Source organism: Sceloporus undulatus, chromosome 2, assembly GCF_019175285.1.
Source record: "Sceloporus undulatus isolate JIND9_A2432 ecotype Alabama chromosome 2, SceUnd_v1.1, whole genome shotgun sequence".
NCBI classification, from domain to species: Eukaryota; Metazoa; Chordata; class Lepidosauria; order Squamata; family Phrynosomatidae; genus Sceloporus; species Sceloporus undulatus.
Genome location: NC_056523.1, coordinates 280,631,969 through 280,647,199, shown reverse-complemented (window position 1 = coordinate 280,647,199; position 15,231 = coordinate 280,631,969). Strand labels below are relative to the sequence as shown.

The following is a 15,231-nucleotide window of genomic DNA, read 5'->3' as shown; positions in this document are numbered from 1 at the left end:
AAAATTTGTATTGGTTAATAGCCAAACCATTGATGCTTCCTTTGAAATGTGTTTATCTTAATCAATGCATCTCATTAGGTTTGCTGAAGACACTGTAGCCCTTATCATATGGAGGCTTACCATCGGTAAACCATTTCTGAAGTGATCCAGAAGCACAAAGGTGTGATAGACAGTCACACTTCTAAATCGTTATTGAGGCACCCCTCTTCTATCCCATCCTCAAAGCGTTCGTGGAGCAACAGTTTCTTCAATAACAGAAGTTCACATTATTGAAGAAATGGCTGCTCCACAAATGCTTTGTTGATGGAAAAGAAGCGGGACGCCTCAATGACGATTTAGAAACTTGATCGGCTATCACACCTTCTCACTTCAGGAATGCTTCAGGAACATTTTACCAACATTTTAGCGATAGTATGTGCCTCCGTGTGATAAGGCCTAGGACTTGCAATAATTATAATGCTAGTGGTCACATCATTATTCACCTCTGTGTATCTCATCATTGGATATCATGTTCAGATTTTTTCTTTTGAAACAGGGCATATGGTGTAGACTTCATAATGTACTCCATTTTTTCTTATTAATAATATACAGAGACAGTGGATATTCTGCATAATCCTGAAAAAAAAATATGAACAAGAAATGGCTACCATGTGAGTCATGTCCTTGCAACACATGTGCATATTTACTTAGAATTTAGTTCTACTGTATTTGGTGAAGCTTTATTATGGGTGAATGTAAATAGGGCTATAGCTTTAGAGCAGTGCTTTTAAAGCTATCTGATGTGAGTGGAGCAGCAGGTTGTTGGGGGTTATTTACCATGGTGCCAGGAGCTGGCATCATACTTATGCGGAATGGTTACAACTGTTTCTTTCTTTCCTGGGAACTTGCTGCATATCAGTGGCCAATGGCCTGTGCACCAACCCGAGTCAACAGGCCACCAAGTAGTGAATAAAATCTTACACACAGTGTAAATATGCAGAAGATTGAAGAAATATGTGGGACTGGATAGAAACATAAGAAGAGTCAGACCAAGAGCCTATTTACTTTCTTTTTGCATAGTCAATTGTCTGCAGAAAGCCTGCCAGAATACAACTATGCCTTTCATCGTGCATTGACCAACCTCTTAGATTATAATAAGCACTTGATCTTCTATTTTTTTTTAATTCTGCAAACATTTTGAAATTTGTTACAATTTAGGCTGTATTCACACTGCACATCTATAACTATTTTGTATCACTTTAATTACTCAGGCTCCATTTTACAGAATTCTAGGATTTGAAGTTTGGTGAAGGATTTAGAATTTGCTTCTAGAGACCTTAGTCCATTCCTATGAACTACAGCACTAGAGCTTCCTAGCAGACAATTCTTAAGTATCCCACCATACTAAAAGACACAGTATTCCATAGGACAGAGATGTGCCAGTTAAAACCTTAAACTATTATAACTGCTGACTATTGTTTTGTGTGTGTTTTTGTCTTTGTGTGTATGTGCTGTCAAGTCACTTGTGGACTTAAAGTGATTCCATGAATTTCATAGGGTTTTCCTATTCAAGGAACACTCAGAGGTAGTTTGCATCATTACTAGAAATCAAAGGCTTGTGCATGTTTCCCATATCCCAATTTAAACTGAAGGTGCTATAGCACAATCAACATCTGTTCCCTTGTGTTCGTTGCCCAGAAGGATCTATTTGAACTCTATGCAAATCCTTGCACACATGAGTATTTGCATTCACACATGGATGAAATTTACCCCTAATCAAATTGCTAATATTGCTGGATATATTTTAGTTACTACACTGATAAGTGTATACATGCAAATTTGGAGGAATAAACAAGCAATCTTGAATTTTGTAGCTATTTTTTTTCCTGTTCTAAAAGAAGAAAAGTAGCCATATCTGCACCACATCTTCTGAAAGCCATGCAGACTTATACTATAACTCTCCTTGAAATTACTTATTTCAGAAATGAAAGCACAAAGGAAGGAATTGTATGCAGAGGTTTATGCATAGCAATTTGGGGGTGGGGGGCTTCCATTTGTATTCCTTGGAAATGATAACGATAAACTGACAATGATGTATCTTTTGAAATAGCTGTATATACAGTGGGACCTTGTTATCCACTGGGGTTTGGTTCCAGGATCCCCTGTGGATAACAAAATCCATGAATGCTCAAGTCCCATTAAATATAATGGCAGAGCAAAATGGTGTCCCTTATATAAAATGGAAAATCAAGGTTTTCTATTTGGAATTTATACTTTTTTTGAATATTTTCAAGCTGTAGATGCTTGGATCCGTGCATAAGAAATACGTGGATAAGGAGGGCCGACTGTATATTGTTAGTCTTAACTTTTCATGAAGATGGTTAGACGTTTTCTTAAAGATGTTACGAATATGGCTTCAGAAGAGGAATATACTGCTGATATGAATTTTTGAACTGAAAATGTTTGCTGCTGCAGTGTCCAAAATGTATTTAGAGAACAATCCTAACCAACTATGATAGCCAAGAGCTAGCTGAAACTGTATTGAACTGAAACCTCTCTCAGGCTAGGGACATTGAATGTTATTTAGGATTACTTATATCCTAATCTGACTCTATGCAGACATTGTGGTTGTGTCCCTGGGTTGAAGAAGCTTTTGATCTAACTGGAATCTGAGCCCTGCTTTCTGCAGGGAGGATTTCCCAGCAGATCTTAGCCAGCAGAGACAATCTGCTGGCAGATTGCTCTGTTGCCAAATATCTGAGACCAGTTGCAGAAGTCTTCTACCAGTAAGAAGCCTGTGCTTAATCATAACCCCCTAAAGCCACACATTTGAGTTAGAATTCTGCCACCCCTAAGTAAGGAAACTGAAGCCATCATGGTGTAGTCATGGTTTGAATGTTTGACTAGGACCCTTTGAGACTAGGATCTGACTTGCTGCTCAGCCATAGAAATCCACTAGGTAACCTTGGGCAAGTCATACTCCCTTAGACTAAGAGGAGGGCAATGGCATATCTCTGAACATATCATACCAAGAAAACCTTATTATAGAGTTGACAAAAGTCAGAGTTGATCTAAAGGCAAATAACACAAGTGACAAGTAACTAAACACTAATCAGTCCAATGACGTTCAGCTCCTTAGAAGATGCAGACCACCCTCTTCCATAAAGATGTCATTATCAGTGTTGTCATCTCCATCCTTTACTAATAGAGCCCACATCCCTTTCCCTCTCCTAATCCACCTACTCACAATTGGGTTCACATGAGGAAAGTGCTATTTTTGTGTGTTTTGCTCTCCAGATTTGAATCCTGAAGTCAAGCCTCACCCATTTCTCTACCACAGTGTAAAAATACTTGATAAAAATATAATTTAAGAGGATGAAAAAAGCAGTGATAAAGAAGGGGGAAATGCAACTGCAGTGTGGAAAGAAGAGAAAATGATAGTTTCATTCTACGGGTGACATGAGGTTTGGTTTAACTAGAATCGAACCTATGGCCTTGAACTTTACACCTTGTTGTTGATTTTTTAAAGGTTTTAAGAAAAGTAGTTTTGAGTGCTAAGCATGGAAAATTGCCTAAAGCATTAAAAATGGTATTACTGGAAGTGCCCAAAAAAACGTTGGGCTGAAAATAAGATGAACCACATCCTGATAACCATGATCCTATATTATTTCAAAGGGTATGAAATAATTTAATAGGCTTGATTTTTTAAAAATAACCTTTTGTGTCAGATTATTTGGAGAGATACTTAAATCAATTTGTAGCCTGTCAAAAGTGTCATATCCATCTCCCACTCAAACTGACATGAATGTTTGAAAAGGAAATTATCATTTTCTTTCTTTTTTCCTTCCAGATGCTTTATTCCAAATATTTATGCAGCACTTTTCACAGCTGCACTGGTACCACTGGTGTGCCTGGTGGTAGTATTTGTTGTGTTCATCCATGCCTATCAACTAACGCCCCAGTGGAAAGCGTATGATGATGTATTCAGAGGAAGAACCAATGCAGCAGGTATGGACACTTGAAACAATTCTAATTGATCCGTAGGGAGAGGCGGGATATATAAATAAAAATTATTATTATTATTATTATTATTATTATTATTATTAATCAAGCCGAAAAGCTCTCTGTGTAGATTGCCAGTTTCTTCCTCGGATGCATCCTGTGCATCTATAACTTTTGGGTCTTACATCAGGCAGGAAATCATCTAGTAAGATCTTTCTTATAGGTATAGCAACATGAAATACTGCAATTTAGAATTTTTACAGAATTTCTATAATACCTGTCAGATAGTTGTTAAAGAGAAAAACCTGCCTATCAAGAAATCAGATGGTAAACAGTTTTAACTTATTCTTACCATCTAAGGCTTGAATCCAAACTTACTTTAAATTTTTTGATTCTACAGTCATTATGACTAGGGATATAAATCTTCAAGGATTATCTGTGTGCTAGGTGAGATTAAATGTTTTGTCCCCTTTCTGTTGTTGCTTTTAATTTCAGAGTTTTTGTTTTGTTTTTTGCAAATTTCCTTGCCTTGTTATCTGAGATCTTTTTCACAGGTGATGGAGCAGTGATCTTGTTCATGAAGAAACATTATCATTTCTTCAGAAGGCCAAAGGCTAAAAGCAAATTCAAAGCATGCCATAATTACATACACATATCTAATGCAAAAACAAACTAACAAACAAAAACACCTGGCCTAGTACTAAACACTTTCACTAAACACCTACTACTATAACAGCTTTGCGGTTATGCCTCATCACAAAATTCTTGCCCCAATAAACTTTTCTCTGACATGGCTTCCAGGGGAATTTGAAAGCTTTTTCAGACTTCTCTGAGGAAGGGAGTCACAGATCCTTTGAGAATGCATCTCTACATGGCTGTGCCAGGTTGATGTGGACCATTTAGCTTTTCCCAACTGTCAAAAGAGTTTGTACTAGGATGGATGAGAACCAGCCCTTCAGGTTGGATGTATGGAAGGGCAGAGAAAGGAAGACAGTATAGATTCTGGAACAGTAGGAGACACTGTTTGCTCAATACTGGGTGGGCCAGCTGGCAGGCAGGTCGGTTTGATTAAGCACACCTGTTGTTATTGCATTCAGCTGATATGATTTCGGTTGTGTCAGCTGGGTCTCCTCATTTTAAATTCCAAGTCATGGTATGAGGACTGTTAACTTCTGTATTGCCCCCACTACCATATTTTATTGGTAGCCTTACACATTTCATGGTGACACTATGCCTTGTGGTTTTATGTTTCATGTACAGTAGCAGCCCCCATTCCATAATTGCAAAGTATAGCATTGGTTTCAATGTGTTTTCTCAGTTTTTAATCTTGATGGCAAGCCTGTGCCTTAGATTAGGCTGTGAGGTAGTGACAAATAGAAGGTTTCCTTATCATTACACAGATGAACAAGGATTTAAATCTGTCCCTAACCTTCAGGCTCAATTGTCTGTCCAATGCAGCACACAAAAGGAAGCATAGCTTTCAGTTGTGCAGGTGGGGGTATGTGTTCATTGGCCTTGAGCCAGAGCTCAGAAAAGTTACATTTAGACAATGACTACCAGCATTCTCCTTCCAGCAAGAACCAAAGCTGCTCCATGGCTGGCTGAGCTCCAAGATAGATGGTGATAAATCAAGGAAAGGATAGGTAAAAGTAAATCAACAGATAGCAGTGATGTATTAGGAACTACTCATCAGCTGCATTCACTGCTGCTGTTGAAAGAATCAGAGGCCTGTTACAGACAGCCAAAATAAAGCTGCTTCGAGTCACAGTGGAGGTATGGTGTTTCAATGATGCATGCGTCCTAAGAGTCCAGAAGTCGCACCAAAGCTACACTCCAGTCCTTAGGGCTGGAGCATGGCTTTGGTGCGACTTCTGGACTCTTAGGACGCATGCATCATTGAAACACCATACCTCCACTGTGACTCGAAGCAGCTTTATTTTGGCTGCCTGTAACAGGCCAGAGTATCTTTCAGGCTCCTGCTTAACCCAGTGGTGACTTGTGGTGCCAGTATCAACCTCAGATCTGCTCATGGGTTTAGCCTGAACTCCCAAGTGCTAAATGCATTTTGTGGATGGGTTTCAGCATCTAGAATTACTTGTTTAAAGTGTGAGCCATTGTCAGACTCATATGCATGGTTCTGTCATGATGATCTGATGGTATGATGATATAATGTTATGATAACATGCTGATTTATTGAGAGGGTGATACTACTAATGTTGAAATCCAAGCCTTGGAAACAATAGGAGGGGGCAGATGACCAGTGGTGAGGATTGTGGTTTTATGACCCTACTCTCCTTACAGTGGATCTGGGCTTTAAACAAGGATGCTTTCCTTCCTTAAGTGTGATTAAATGATAATACAAGAAGGGGAAGAGGGAACATGAAAGGGTGCTTTGATCAGGATCAAAGGCCAGAGATCATGGCCAGGAAGGGGAGCTGGATGAGGGGAATTCTTATGTTAACGGCCGAGGAGGGGGAGGGATTTCAGTTATCCTGAAAAAGACCCCATTAATGTTCTTCTTCTGGGACACTAGCAGCTTAATCCTCCCCAGTCAGCTCTTCCTGCAGGCTAGGTGGTGTAGCAAGCCCCCAACTGGTCATACTTGCTTTTAAGGAAATAGTAATGCCTAATACCCTAAAGGCACAAAATCCAATTTGATCTTGGAAGCAAAGCAGAGTAAGCTGTGGTTAGTATTTGCATGGGAAATTGCCAATGAATACTGGATGCTGTAGGCTACATTTCACAGAAAGGAACTGTCAAAACCACCTCTGAGTATTCCTTTCTAAGAAAACCCTATGAAATTCATGGGGTCACCATAAGTCAACAGAGAACTTGAAGGAACATATACAGACTATGTCCATGATAATAACAAATAAGCAGAGATCCAATGTGAACAATATGTATGTATGTATGCACACATGCATGTACATGAGAGTGACTTAATGAATGAGAGAAAACAAGACTGTAAAGAAGAGTCAGAAATTTATAGGAAAATAGTTATAGAAAGATTTCTGCATCTAGCATTTGCCACATTTAGATTGATTTAGAGTTGGTCAACTAGCACCTGTGCAAACATATATTTAAAATATCAGGGTTACTTTTCTTTCATTTTCTTTTGATTATCTGCCAGTTTATTTCTGTGTGTGAGAAGAAGTCATGTTAGTGAATTTCCTGTTGACATACGTTCTGCACACAGAAATCTTTTGTTTCATTGGGGAGTGGGGATGAAGAAATTCAACGTGATCACAAGTTGTACCTACTCCCTCCCCCTTCCCTTATTTCCTTGCTTATTTACTTCCAACCTCTAAGACAATTAGAGCAGAAAGGAAAGTTTAGATTTTCATTTGTTTCTTTCAATTTCTGCTAAACTAATGAGTGCTAAGAATAGCAGTGGATTTTATAATAGAGAACCACACTTCTAAGACCAAAGTCCTACTTAACAGAAATAAGAGGCCCATTGACATTAGTGGGCTTTCTGTGTCCTTTATATATATGCAGCTGTTTTCATTTAACTTTTCTTATCACATTTGTAATTATGTTCGATGATGAGACAAACTTGATTAGTTCCCTTATTATGTCTTTTTATCATATTTAATTATTGTGATTGATAAGATGTTAAGCCTATCACAGCTGAATGCATTGGGGCCTATGCTTTGTGCAATCAGATGTTCAAAGAAAATGAACAGATAATCAAAGTATTTAGTTTTACATTACCATTGCCATCTTTGGAGGTAAAAAAATCTAGCTAAAGGGAGAAGGGAAAATGTGGTCATTGTCCCTAATAAGAATTTTTCCCTGTAAGTGAAATTTTCCTTTAGTCCCCAAATTTCTAGAATTGCAGAGAGTGAGATACACTGAAAATTATTCACACTTGGAATGTTTGCTATGTTCATTTTCCCTTTGTAATTTTGCTGTAACTTTTGATACTTTAAATATTCAACTGAAGTTATAGAAAATCGGTATAATTGGTTGTTCAAGGTGTTGAATCACATAGGAAAGGCTATTGGAATGCAAATGGGAAAAAATTGTTTTGACTGAACACACAGAAACGATCAGGACTGAATTTACTTAAAATCAATGACATTACTGCTATTAAAGAAACATTTTTTTCTCTTCTGCCATGAAATGTTCATAATATAATCCAACGTGGTGTCACCAGGGTTCACGTCACTTGGTATGGTAACTCATGGTGTCACCTCTCCCCCATTGACCTCTTCCCATGCCACACCATACAGAAGTCTTAGTAATGTTTTTGTACTAATCTTACGCATAAATCATAATTCCAGAATATCAGACTGAATGTAATAGTAAAAGATGTGACATAAACAGCTAGCAAAATTAAAATTATACCATTAAATTACAATATTGTATTCACAGACTAAATGTATTCATATGTGCATAGTTCCATGTAGTTAAAGTGAAAATTTGATAAGATGTGATGTTTTTAAAGAAAATTTTAAAAGAATGCAAAAGTATTTTTTAAAAAAAATTTTTTTTTTTAAAAAAAGTTAAGCTTTTATTAAAAAAAACACCAACCTGGGGCCTCTCATTTCTCCTTCCACTGAGTTTTGCCCCACTCACACCCTCTCTTCAGTATTTTAAAGAGATGCAGGTGAACACCGCAGCCTGTTTCTGCCAAAAGGCAGTGGGAAGCAGTGGTATCACACACACCCTCTTAGTGTGTCACCTGGTGCAGTATAGACCCCCTGCACCCTCCTAATGTTGCCCCTATAATCCAGCAGAGTTGTTTTTAATAATCTTTATTAGTTTTAAAAGAACTCTTTAAAAACATAACTATTGAGAAGAACAAAGTATACATCAAAAGTCAAATGAACTGCATGTAACTCAAAAAGAGTAATAAAAGAAATATTCCATATTGTCTTCTTTTCCTTCCTTCTTTCTATTGAAGTTTGTTAACTTATACTATATTATGATCATCCAATAATATAAACTATAAATTACACTTAATTATAATAAACAGAAACATAAACATACTTCATCTAACAAGAATTATTCACAACCTTAGCATGATTATAAAGTTCATCCGATTCTGATATAGTAAATGTCATTATCTCAGTTTTTGTTATTTTGTTTACTCCAGACCAATCGTAAAGTCATTTCCCCATTTTGTTTTCAGAAATTTTATCAGTGGGCTCCATTGTTTTTCAAATTTACTCATAGGTTCCTTTTTAATTAAATGTGTCAATTTTTCAGTTTGTATGACCTTACACAATTTCATCAACCAATCATTTGAATTTGGTATTGTTTTCTGTTTCCATTTCTGTGCATAAATCATTCTTCCAGCCGTAATCATATAAAACATCATTTTTCCATATTTCTGTTCCAATATTTCATGCAAAATTATATTCAGTAAATTCATTTTTGGATCTTCATCTAATTTTTCATGTAATATAGTTTGTATTAATTTATGTATTTTATTCCAATATTTTATTTCCATCATACATCCCCACCACATATGAAATAGTGTACCATTCCCCACACACACACACACACATTTCCAACATGTCATTTTAACATTTTTGAACATCTTTGACAGTTTATAAAGTGTATAATACCATCGGAAGTATATTTTATAATAATTTTCTTCATAATTAACACTCAATGTATACTTTAGCCTTTTTACCCACGTTGTCTCCCATTGGTCAAGGTTTATATTTTTCCCCATTTCTTGCGCCCATTTCACCATTTGCGTTTTTATTTGTTCATTCTCTAATTTAATTTTTAATAGTAATTTGTAAAATTTACTAATTTTGCCACCATCCGTTGCTTTAATAATCTTTTCTAACACCGGGTCAGCATCACCAATTTTGGGTTTTTTTACATCCATTATAAACTTTGCTTTAATTTGTCTATACATAAACTATGTACAGTTACAACCCTCAGCTATTAATTGTTCTTGAGGTTTGATTTTCATTTCCTTTGATTTTTTTATCTATCAGATCCTCATAAGTTAACCATTTTTCCTTATTCATTTGTACTCACTTATACAGGGCTTCATTTATTGATGTCCACTTTGGGATAACAGGACAACATTTTGCTTTAACCTTTAACCATATTCTTAATAATGAGCGTCTAATTATTAAATTCTTTGTTGATTTTCAGCTTATTATAGAATAGATATCCATGCCACCCAAAGAGTATTTCTGGACATTCTAATGTTAATAACCAGGTGTTTTCTAATTTTATCCGTTCCATTAACCAATCCATAACGCAAGCATAATAATAAATTTTTAAACTCAGTAAACCAAGACCACCTCTTTTAACATCATCTTGTAAGACTTTAAGCTTTACTCTGGGTTTCTTTCCCGACCATAGAAACTTTTTAATATCATTATCCCAACTCTTAAAATGTTTAATCATTAACCAAAATTGGTAAATTTTGGAACAGAAAAAGAATTTTCAGTAATAAATTCATTTTAATTGTTGCCATGATAAATTCAATTTTCCCCATCTTTTTAAATCTCCTTTTGTCTCTTGCCATAATTTCTCATAATTATCTTTAAATAAATTTATATTTTTGGTAGAAATATTTATTCCTAAATACTTGACATTTTTTGGATCTGGAAATTAGTTTTGTCATTCAATTCTAATTTTTCTTTCTCCGAGATATTCATAGTTAACATTGTTGTTTTTTCGTTGTTCATCCAAAAGCCTGATACTTCTTCGTACTCTTTCAATGTTTTTAACAGTTCATCAATACATTCATTTCGGTTTGCAATAGATAACATCAAATCGTCAACGTATGCTCATAGGTTATACTCCATATTTTTAACTTTTACATCTTCAATTTTTTAGTTGTCTCTGATATTGTTATTCAATACCTCTATTGTAGTAATGAAAAGTAAGCATGAAAGAGGACACCCTTGCCTAACGCCTTTCTGTATTATAAAATTCTCTGTTTTTCCCCATTTCGTGCTTCTCATATATCTTCTCTATCCAATTTTCAAAATTTCATCCAATCTCCATTTTCTTCAAAACTCTTTTTGTGAATTCCCAATTAGTATGATCAAAAGCCTTCTCTGCGTCTATACTGTAAATAATAAAACCAATTTTATCTATATTCTTCTCATGTAGTTCAATTAAGTTTAATAAATTTCTGATATTATGATTAATTAATCTATTTGGGAGAAAGCCTGATTGATCTTCATGTATCCAATTTGATAATAAATTTTTAAATCTTTGAGGCAGAATACCTACAAATATTTTGTAATCACAATTTAGTAAGGAGATTGGATGATAATTTTTAGGGTATAATAAATCTTTATTTTCTTTGGAGATGATGGTAATGTTGGCATTCATCCAGGTTTGGGAAATTCCATGTTCTTGTATATCCCACAGTACGTCTTGCAAAGATGTTATTAATTGTGGTAAAAACAGTCTTGTAATATTCTGGGATATAACCATCTGGTCCGGGTGATTTTCCTAATTAATGTTTTTTACCGTGTCTATTATTTCCTGTTTTGTGATTTTTTAAAATTCTGTTCTTTGCTCTTCTGTCAGTTTGTTTATTTTTTTGTTTGTCTAAATATTGATTGATTTTCCTCAAACTGATCTTTATTTCTTTATTTTCTTTGTAGAGATTTGTATAATATTTTGTGAATGTTTGTTTTATTGCCTTTTGGTCTGTTTGTATTGTTTCTCCATCTTTTATTTTTGATATTATTCTCTTATTTTTTTTTCTCTCTTGCTTATCATATATGCCAAAAATTTCCCTGGTTTATTTCCGAACTCAAAGAATTTTTGTTTGGTAAATCTCATTTTTTCCTATTTCTTCTACTGTCAGAATAGATAACTGTTTTTGATGTCTTTGTATTTCCTTTTTTATCATTGTTTCTTCTGATTTATCATTTTTTCTATTTTTTTTAAGTTGGTCACCTCTCTTCCTTATTTCCTCTTCCAATTTTTTAATCTGTTTGTTCTTTTTTTAATTTCCACCTTTTTCTTTATATATATAAAAAAAACCCGCATGAAAGCTTTGACTGCATCCCAAACTGTTTTTGTTGTCACTTCATTATTGAGGTTATCAGCAAAAAATAAATAATTGTTTTTTGGCCTCTTCCACAGTTTTGTCTCTTCTCAAGAATAGTTCATCCAATTGCCATCGAAAGTTTCTTTCTCCTTTATTTCTTATGTTTAATGTAATCAGGTTATGATCTGATGTTGCACTGTTTAGCAGCTGTGCCGTCCCTCTGGGGGGGAAATAGGCTACTGCCAGCCCAGCCTTTTGGGGCGGTCTGTCCTGGACTTATGTTGGCTCTTAATACCTTTCTGGACTCATTTCAAAGTGTTGATATTGACTGTTACAGCTATTCTAAACTTGAAACTAAGGTACAAAACAGACAGGCCAAATAAAGTGGCTTTTGGCCACTTCGAGGGCATAGGGTTTATATGACACACACCTTGACACGGCTGCTCCAAAACTGGCTAAAACGAACCAAAACCATCGGCAAAATGAACAGCAAAAAAAACTGTTCCTGCTGGCAGCTCATTTGGGATTGCGGTGGCTGCCCACTTAAGGCCATCTGATCACCGCAGTTCCGCGGCAATTGGGGCTGGATTGGTCTCTGCCTGCTTATTTTGGCCTGTGTGCTTTGCTCCCCTGATAGAAAAACAATTGTCACCATGCATCTCTGCCAAAAAGACTGAGATCTTTAACAAATACTGTTCCTCAGGTATTCTAGGGCAGATTGAGGTATTCTCAGTAGCTACATAGGAAATGTCTGTGCTGTAACTATTCCACATGTTACCTATCACTATATTGCCTGTAGCACCAAGATGGCTTCTCACTTGTAAAATTTAAAGTGGGTTTCATGGATTTCAACCACAGTGAGATGGGTGAGCTATAGCTAGGGTTCTCAGATCTCAAGTCCTGACTATCGTCTCCAGTCCTCGGGGCAAAAAGGAGATATCTTTGCAAAAGTATTGCCTTGAAAAGTGTGTGTGTATTATTTGTTCTTGTTGGACTTGGTGTTTTTTATTTGGATGGCACACTCTGTGCAACTGTGACAGTGCTAAATATGTTATGCTTAAATACATCCCCAGGGACTACCCCATGTGACCTCACTAGTACACAACCCCTATGACATCACGAGGGGTTGTTCTTAGGTCTAAGGTTTTGTCTCTGAAATATCAGATCATGGGATAGTCCTGATTTGGCAGCTTTATCTATAAGGAGTACCTGAACCCCTGGATCTCACTCCAGTTAAGTCCCTGAGCAATCTCACTCACTCCAGTGAAGGCATCTTGGAATTAATAAGTTGCAAATCTATAGTAGTTGGTCGCAAATCAAACATGCAGAATCTATGCTTGATTACTTCAGAATAAGTCCTACTATGTTCAGCAGGATTTATTCCTGGGAAGGTGTCCATGAGGCTGCAGCATTTATTAACTTTCTCTGGAATAAGACCAGTTTTTGAAGCTTTACATTCTATTTTGGCTATGTATTTCTTTTCTTTACAAATTAATGGTGAACAATCCAAATTTTATATAGTGGGTTAGCTTCTGAACTAGAAATTAGAAGCTAAAATTTATTATATTATCATAGGTCCGAAACAGAGTGGCCAAAAGTGCCATCTTTGGGCTGATTTGGGGGGCACTGCAAACAGATGATGCACCCTCCAGGATCGGGTCAAAACTGTGCTGCAGCTGCCTAAGGTGGCCCAAACCCAACCACAAAAGAAGCGGGGGAAAAGTGCTTCCTGGTGGCAATCCACTGTGGATCATGGCAGCATGCGGCCTTAGGATTGCGATGTCTGGTCACCATAGTCCTGGGCTGAATGGTTAGCAACTGGTGCTATAGCAGCAGGAGGCCGCTCCAAGCTGCTGGTGTGTTTGACTCCATAGCTGGGTAAATTTGTAGCCATCCCTTTCCTTATCTTGGAATATCACAAAAAGAGAGTGTGTGTTTTGATTATTGGAATAAGAAGAAGCAAAACTTAAAACCATATTGCCATAATTATCTGGATGGTTTGAGTGGGTTCAGATTGTTTTCTAAACCAGTTTGTGTCTCTTTGCTGCAGAGAGTTTTGTTGTTTGCCAAGAGTTTTAAAAATATTTTTTATAGGAGCCAAATGGAACAGTAGCTAAAATACAGAGCTCAAACAAAATAACAGCTTGAGCCTATGGATCAGTTTAAACTACAGAAGCACAGACAATAATTTCTACCACAGCAAAATGTCTTCTCCACCACTATATCGCCCCCCACACACACACACACAGAGCCACCTCAGCTGCTCCATGCCAGAGTTCTGGACTAGAACCTGGAATAGTCGCTTGTCTGAACCAAAAGACAGTTTGGAATACTATGCTTGGGGGATTGTAGGAGTTGTAGTCCAAACAAACAATTTTTCCAAGCTCAGTGCCAGGCATGTGTTTTCCAGAAGGGAAATAGGGATGCATGGGGAAACTTTGCCTTAAGTGTCTCTCCATTCCCATTTAGTTGGGTCAAACAGCTGTCTCTTTCCCTGCTGTTTACACAGTGCACTGGGCTGTTGTTGCAAATGAAAATGTACAAAGTGCAGTCAAGTCTAGCCACTCACAGTATGTAATATATTTCTGTACTGTCAAGAGAAACTGGAGGATTGACCCTATAAGTGCTGGTCATTTAAGTATGAACATATGGTTTGAAGTTATAAACATAACATTCACAAGGCGTGGTTTTCATAAATATTGCTGAGGTTGATCAAAGCAACTACCCTTTTGGACTACTGCTCTAAATATTTGTCAGTAATACAGTATATTCCTCTTGTCTCAGACTAGACATTGAAATAGTCCCAGACATTAGTGTATACATAAGGCAGAAATCCTCTTTCTTAAAAAAACACAACCCTGATTCTTAGCAAGTAACTGAAATAAGATTACAGTGGACCCTTGTTATACGCTGGGGTTTGGTTCCAAGATCCCCCGTGTATAACAAAATCTGTGTATGCTTAAGTCCCATTAAATATAATGACATAGCAAAATGGTGTCCCTTATAAAAAATGGAAAATCAAGGTAAATTTATACTTTTTTGGAACATTTTCAAACCGTGTATGCTTGAATCCGTGTATAAAAAATCCGTGTATAAGAAGGGCCGACTGTAGTTTCATTTTAGTCATATACTAAAACACAACACAAAGCAAAGTAGATTTAGTGTCAATTTTGAGCCCAAGATACAGGGCTGGCATAATAATAAGGCCCAGTGAGGAAGTTGCCTCAAGTGGCTGAACACAGCAGGTGAATCTCCCACAT

At 36.6% G+C, this 15,231-nt stretch overlaps 1 protein-coding gene across 1 annotated transcript in view; it reads left to right on the top strand.

The window, feature by feature from the left end:
* Positions 1-15,231, top strand: part of ADGRV1 (adhesion G protein-coupled receptor V1) — a 384,090-nt gene that overhangs the window by 327,032 nt on the left and 41,827 nt on the right. Inside the window, 1 exon segment of the mRNA XM_042447787.1 lies at positions 3,830-3,987. Within this exon segment, the coding sequence (XP_042303721.1) occupies positions 3,830-3,987 (158 nt within the window).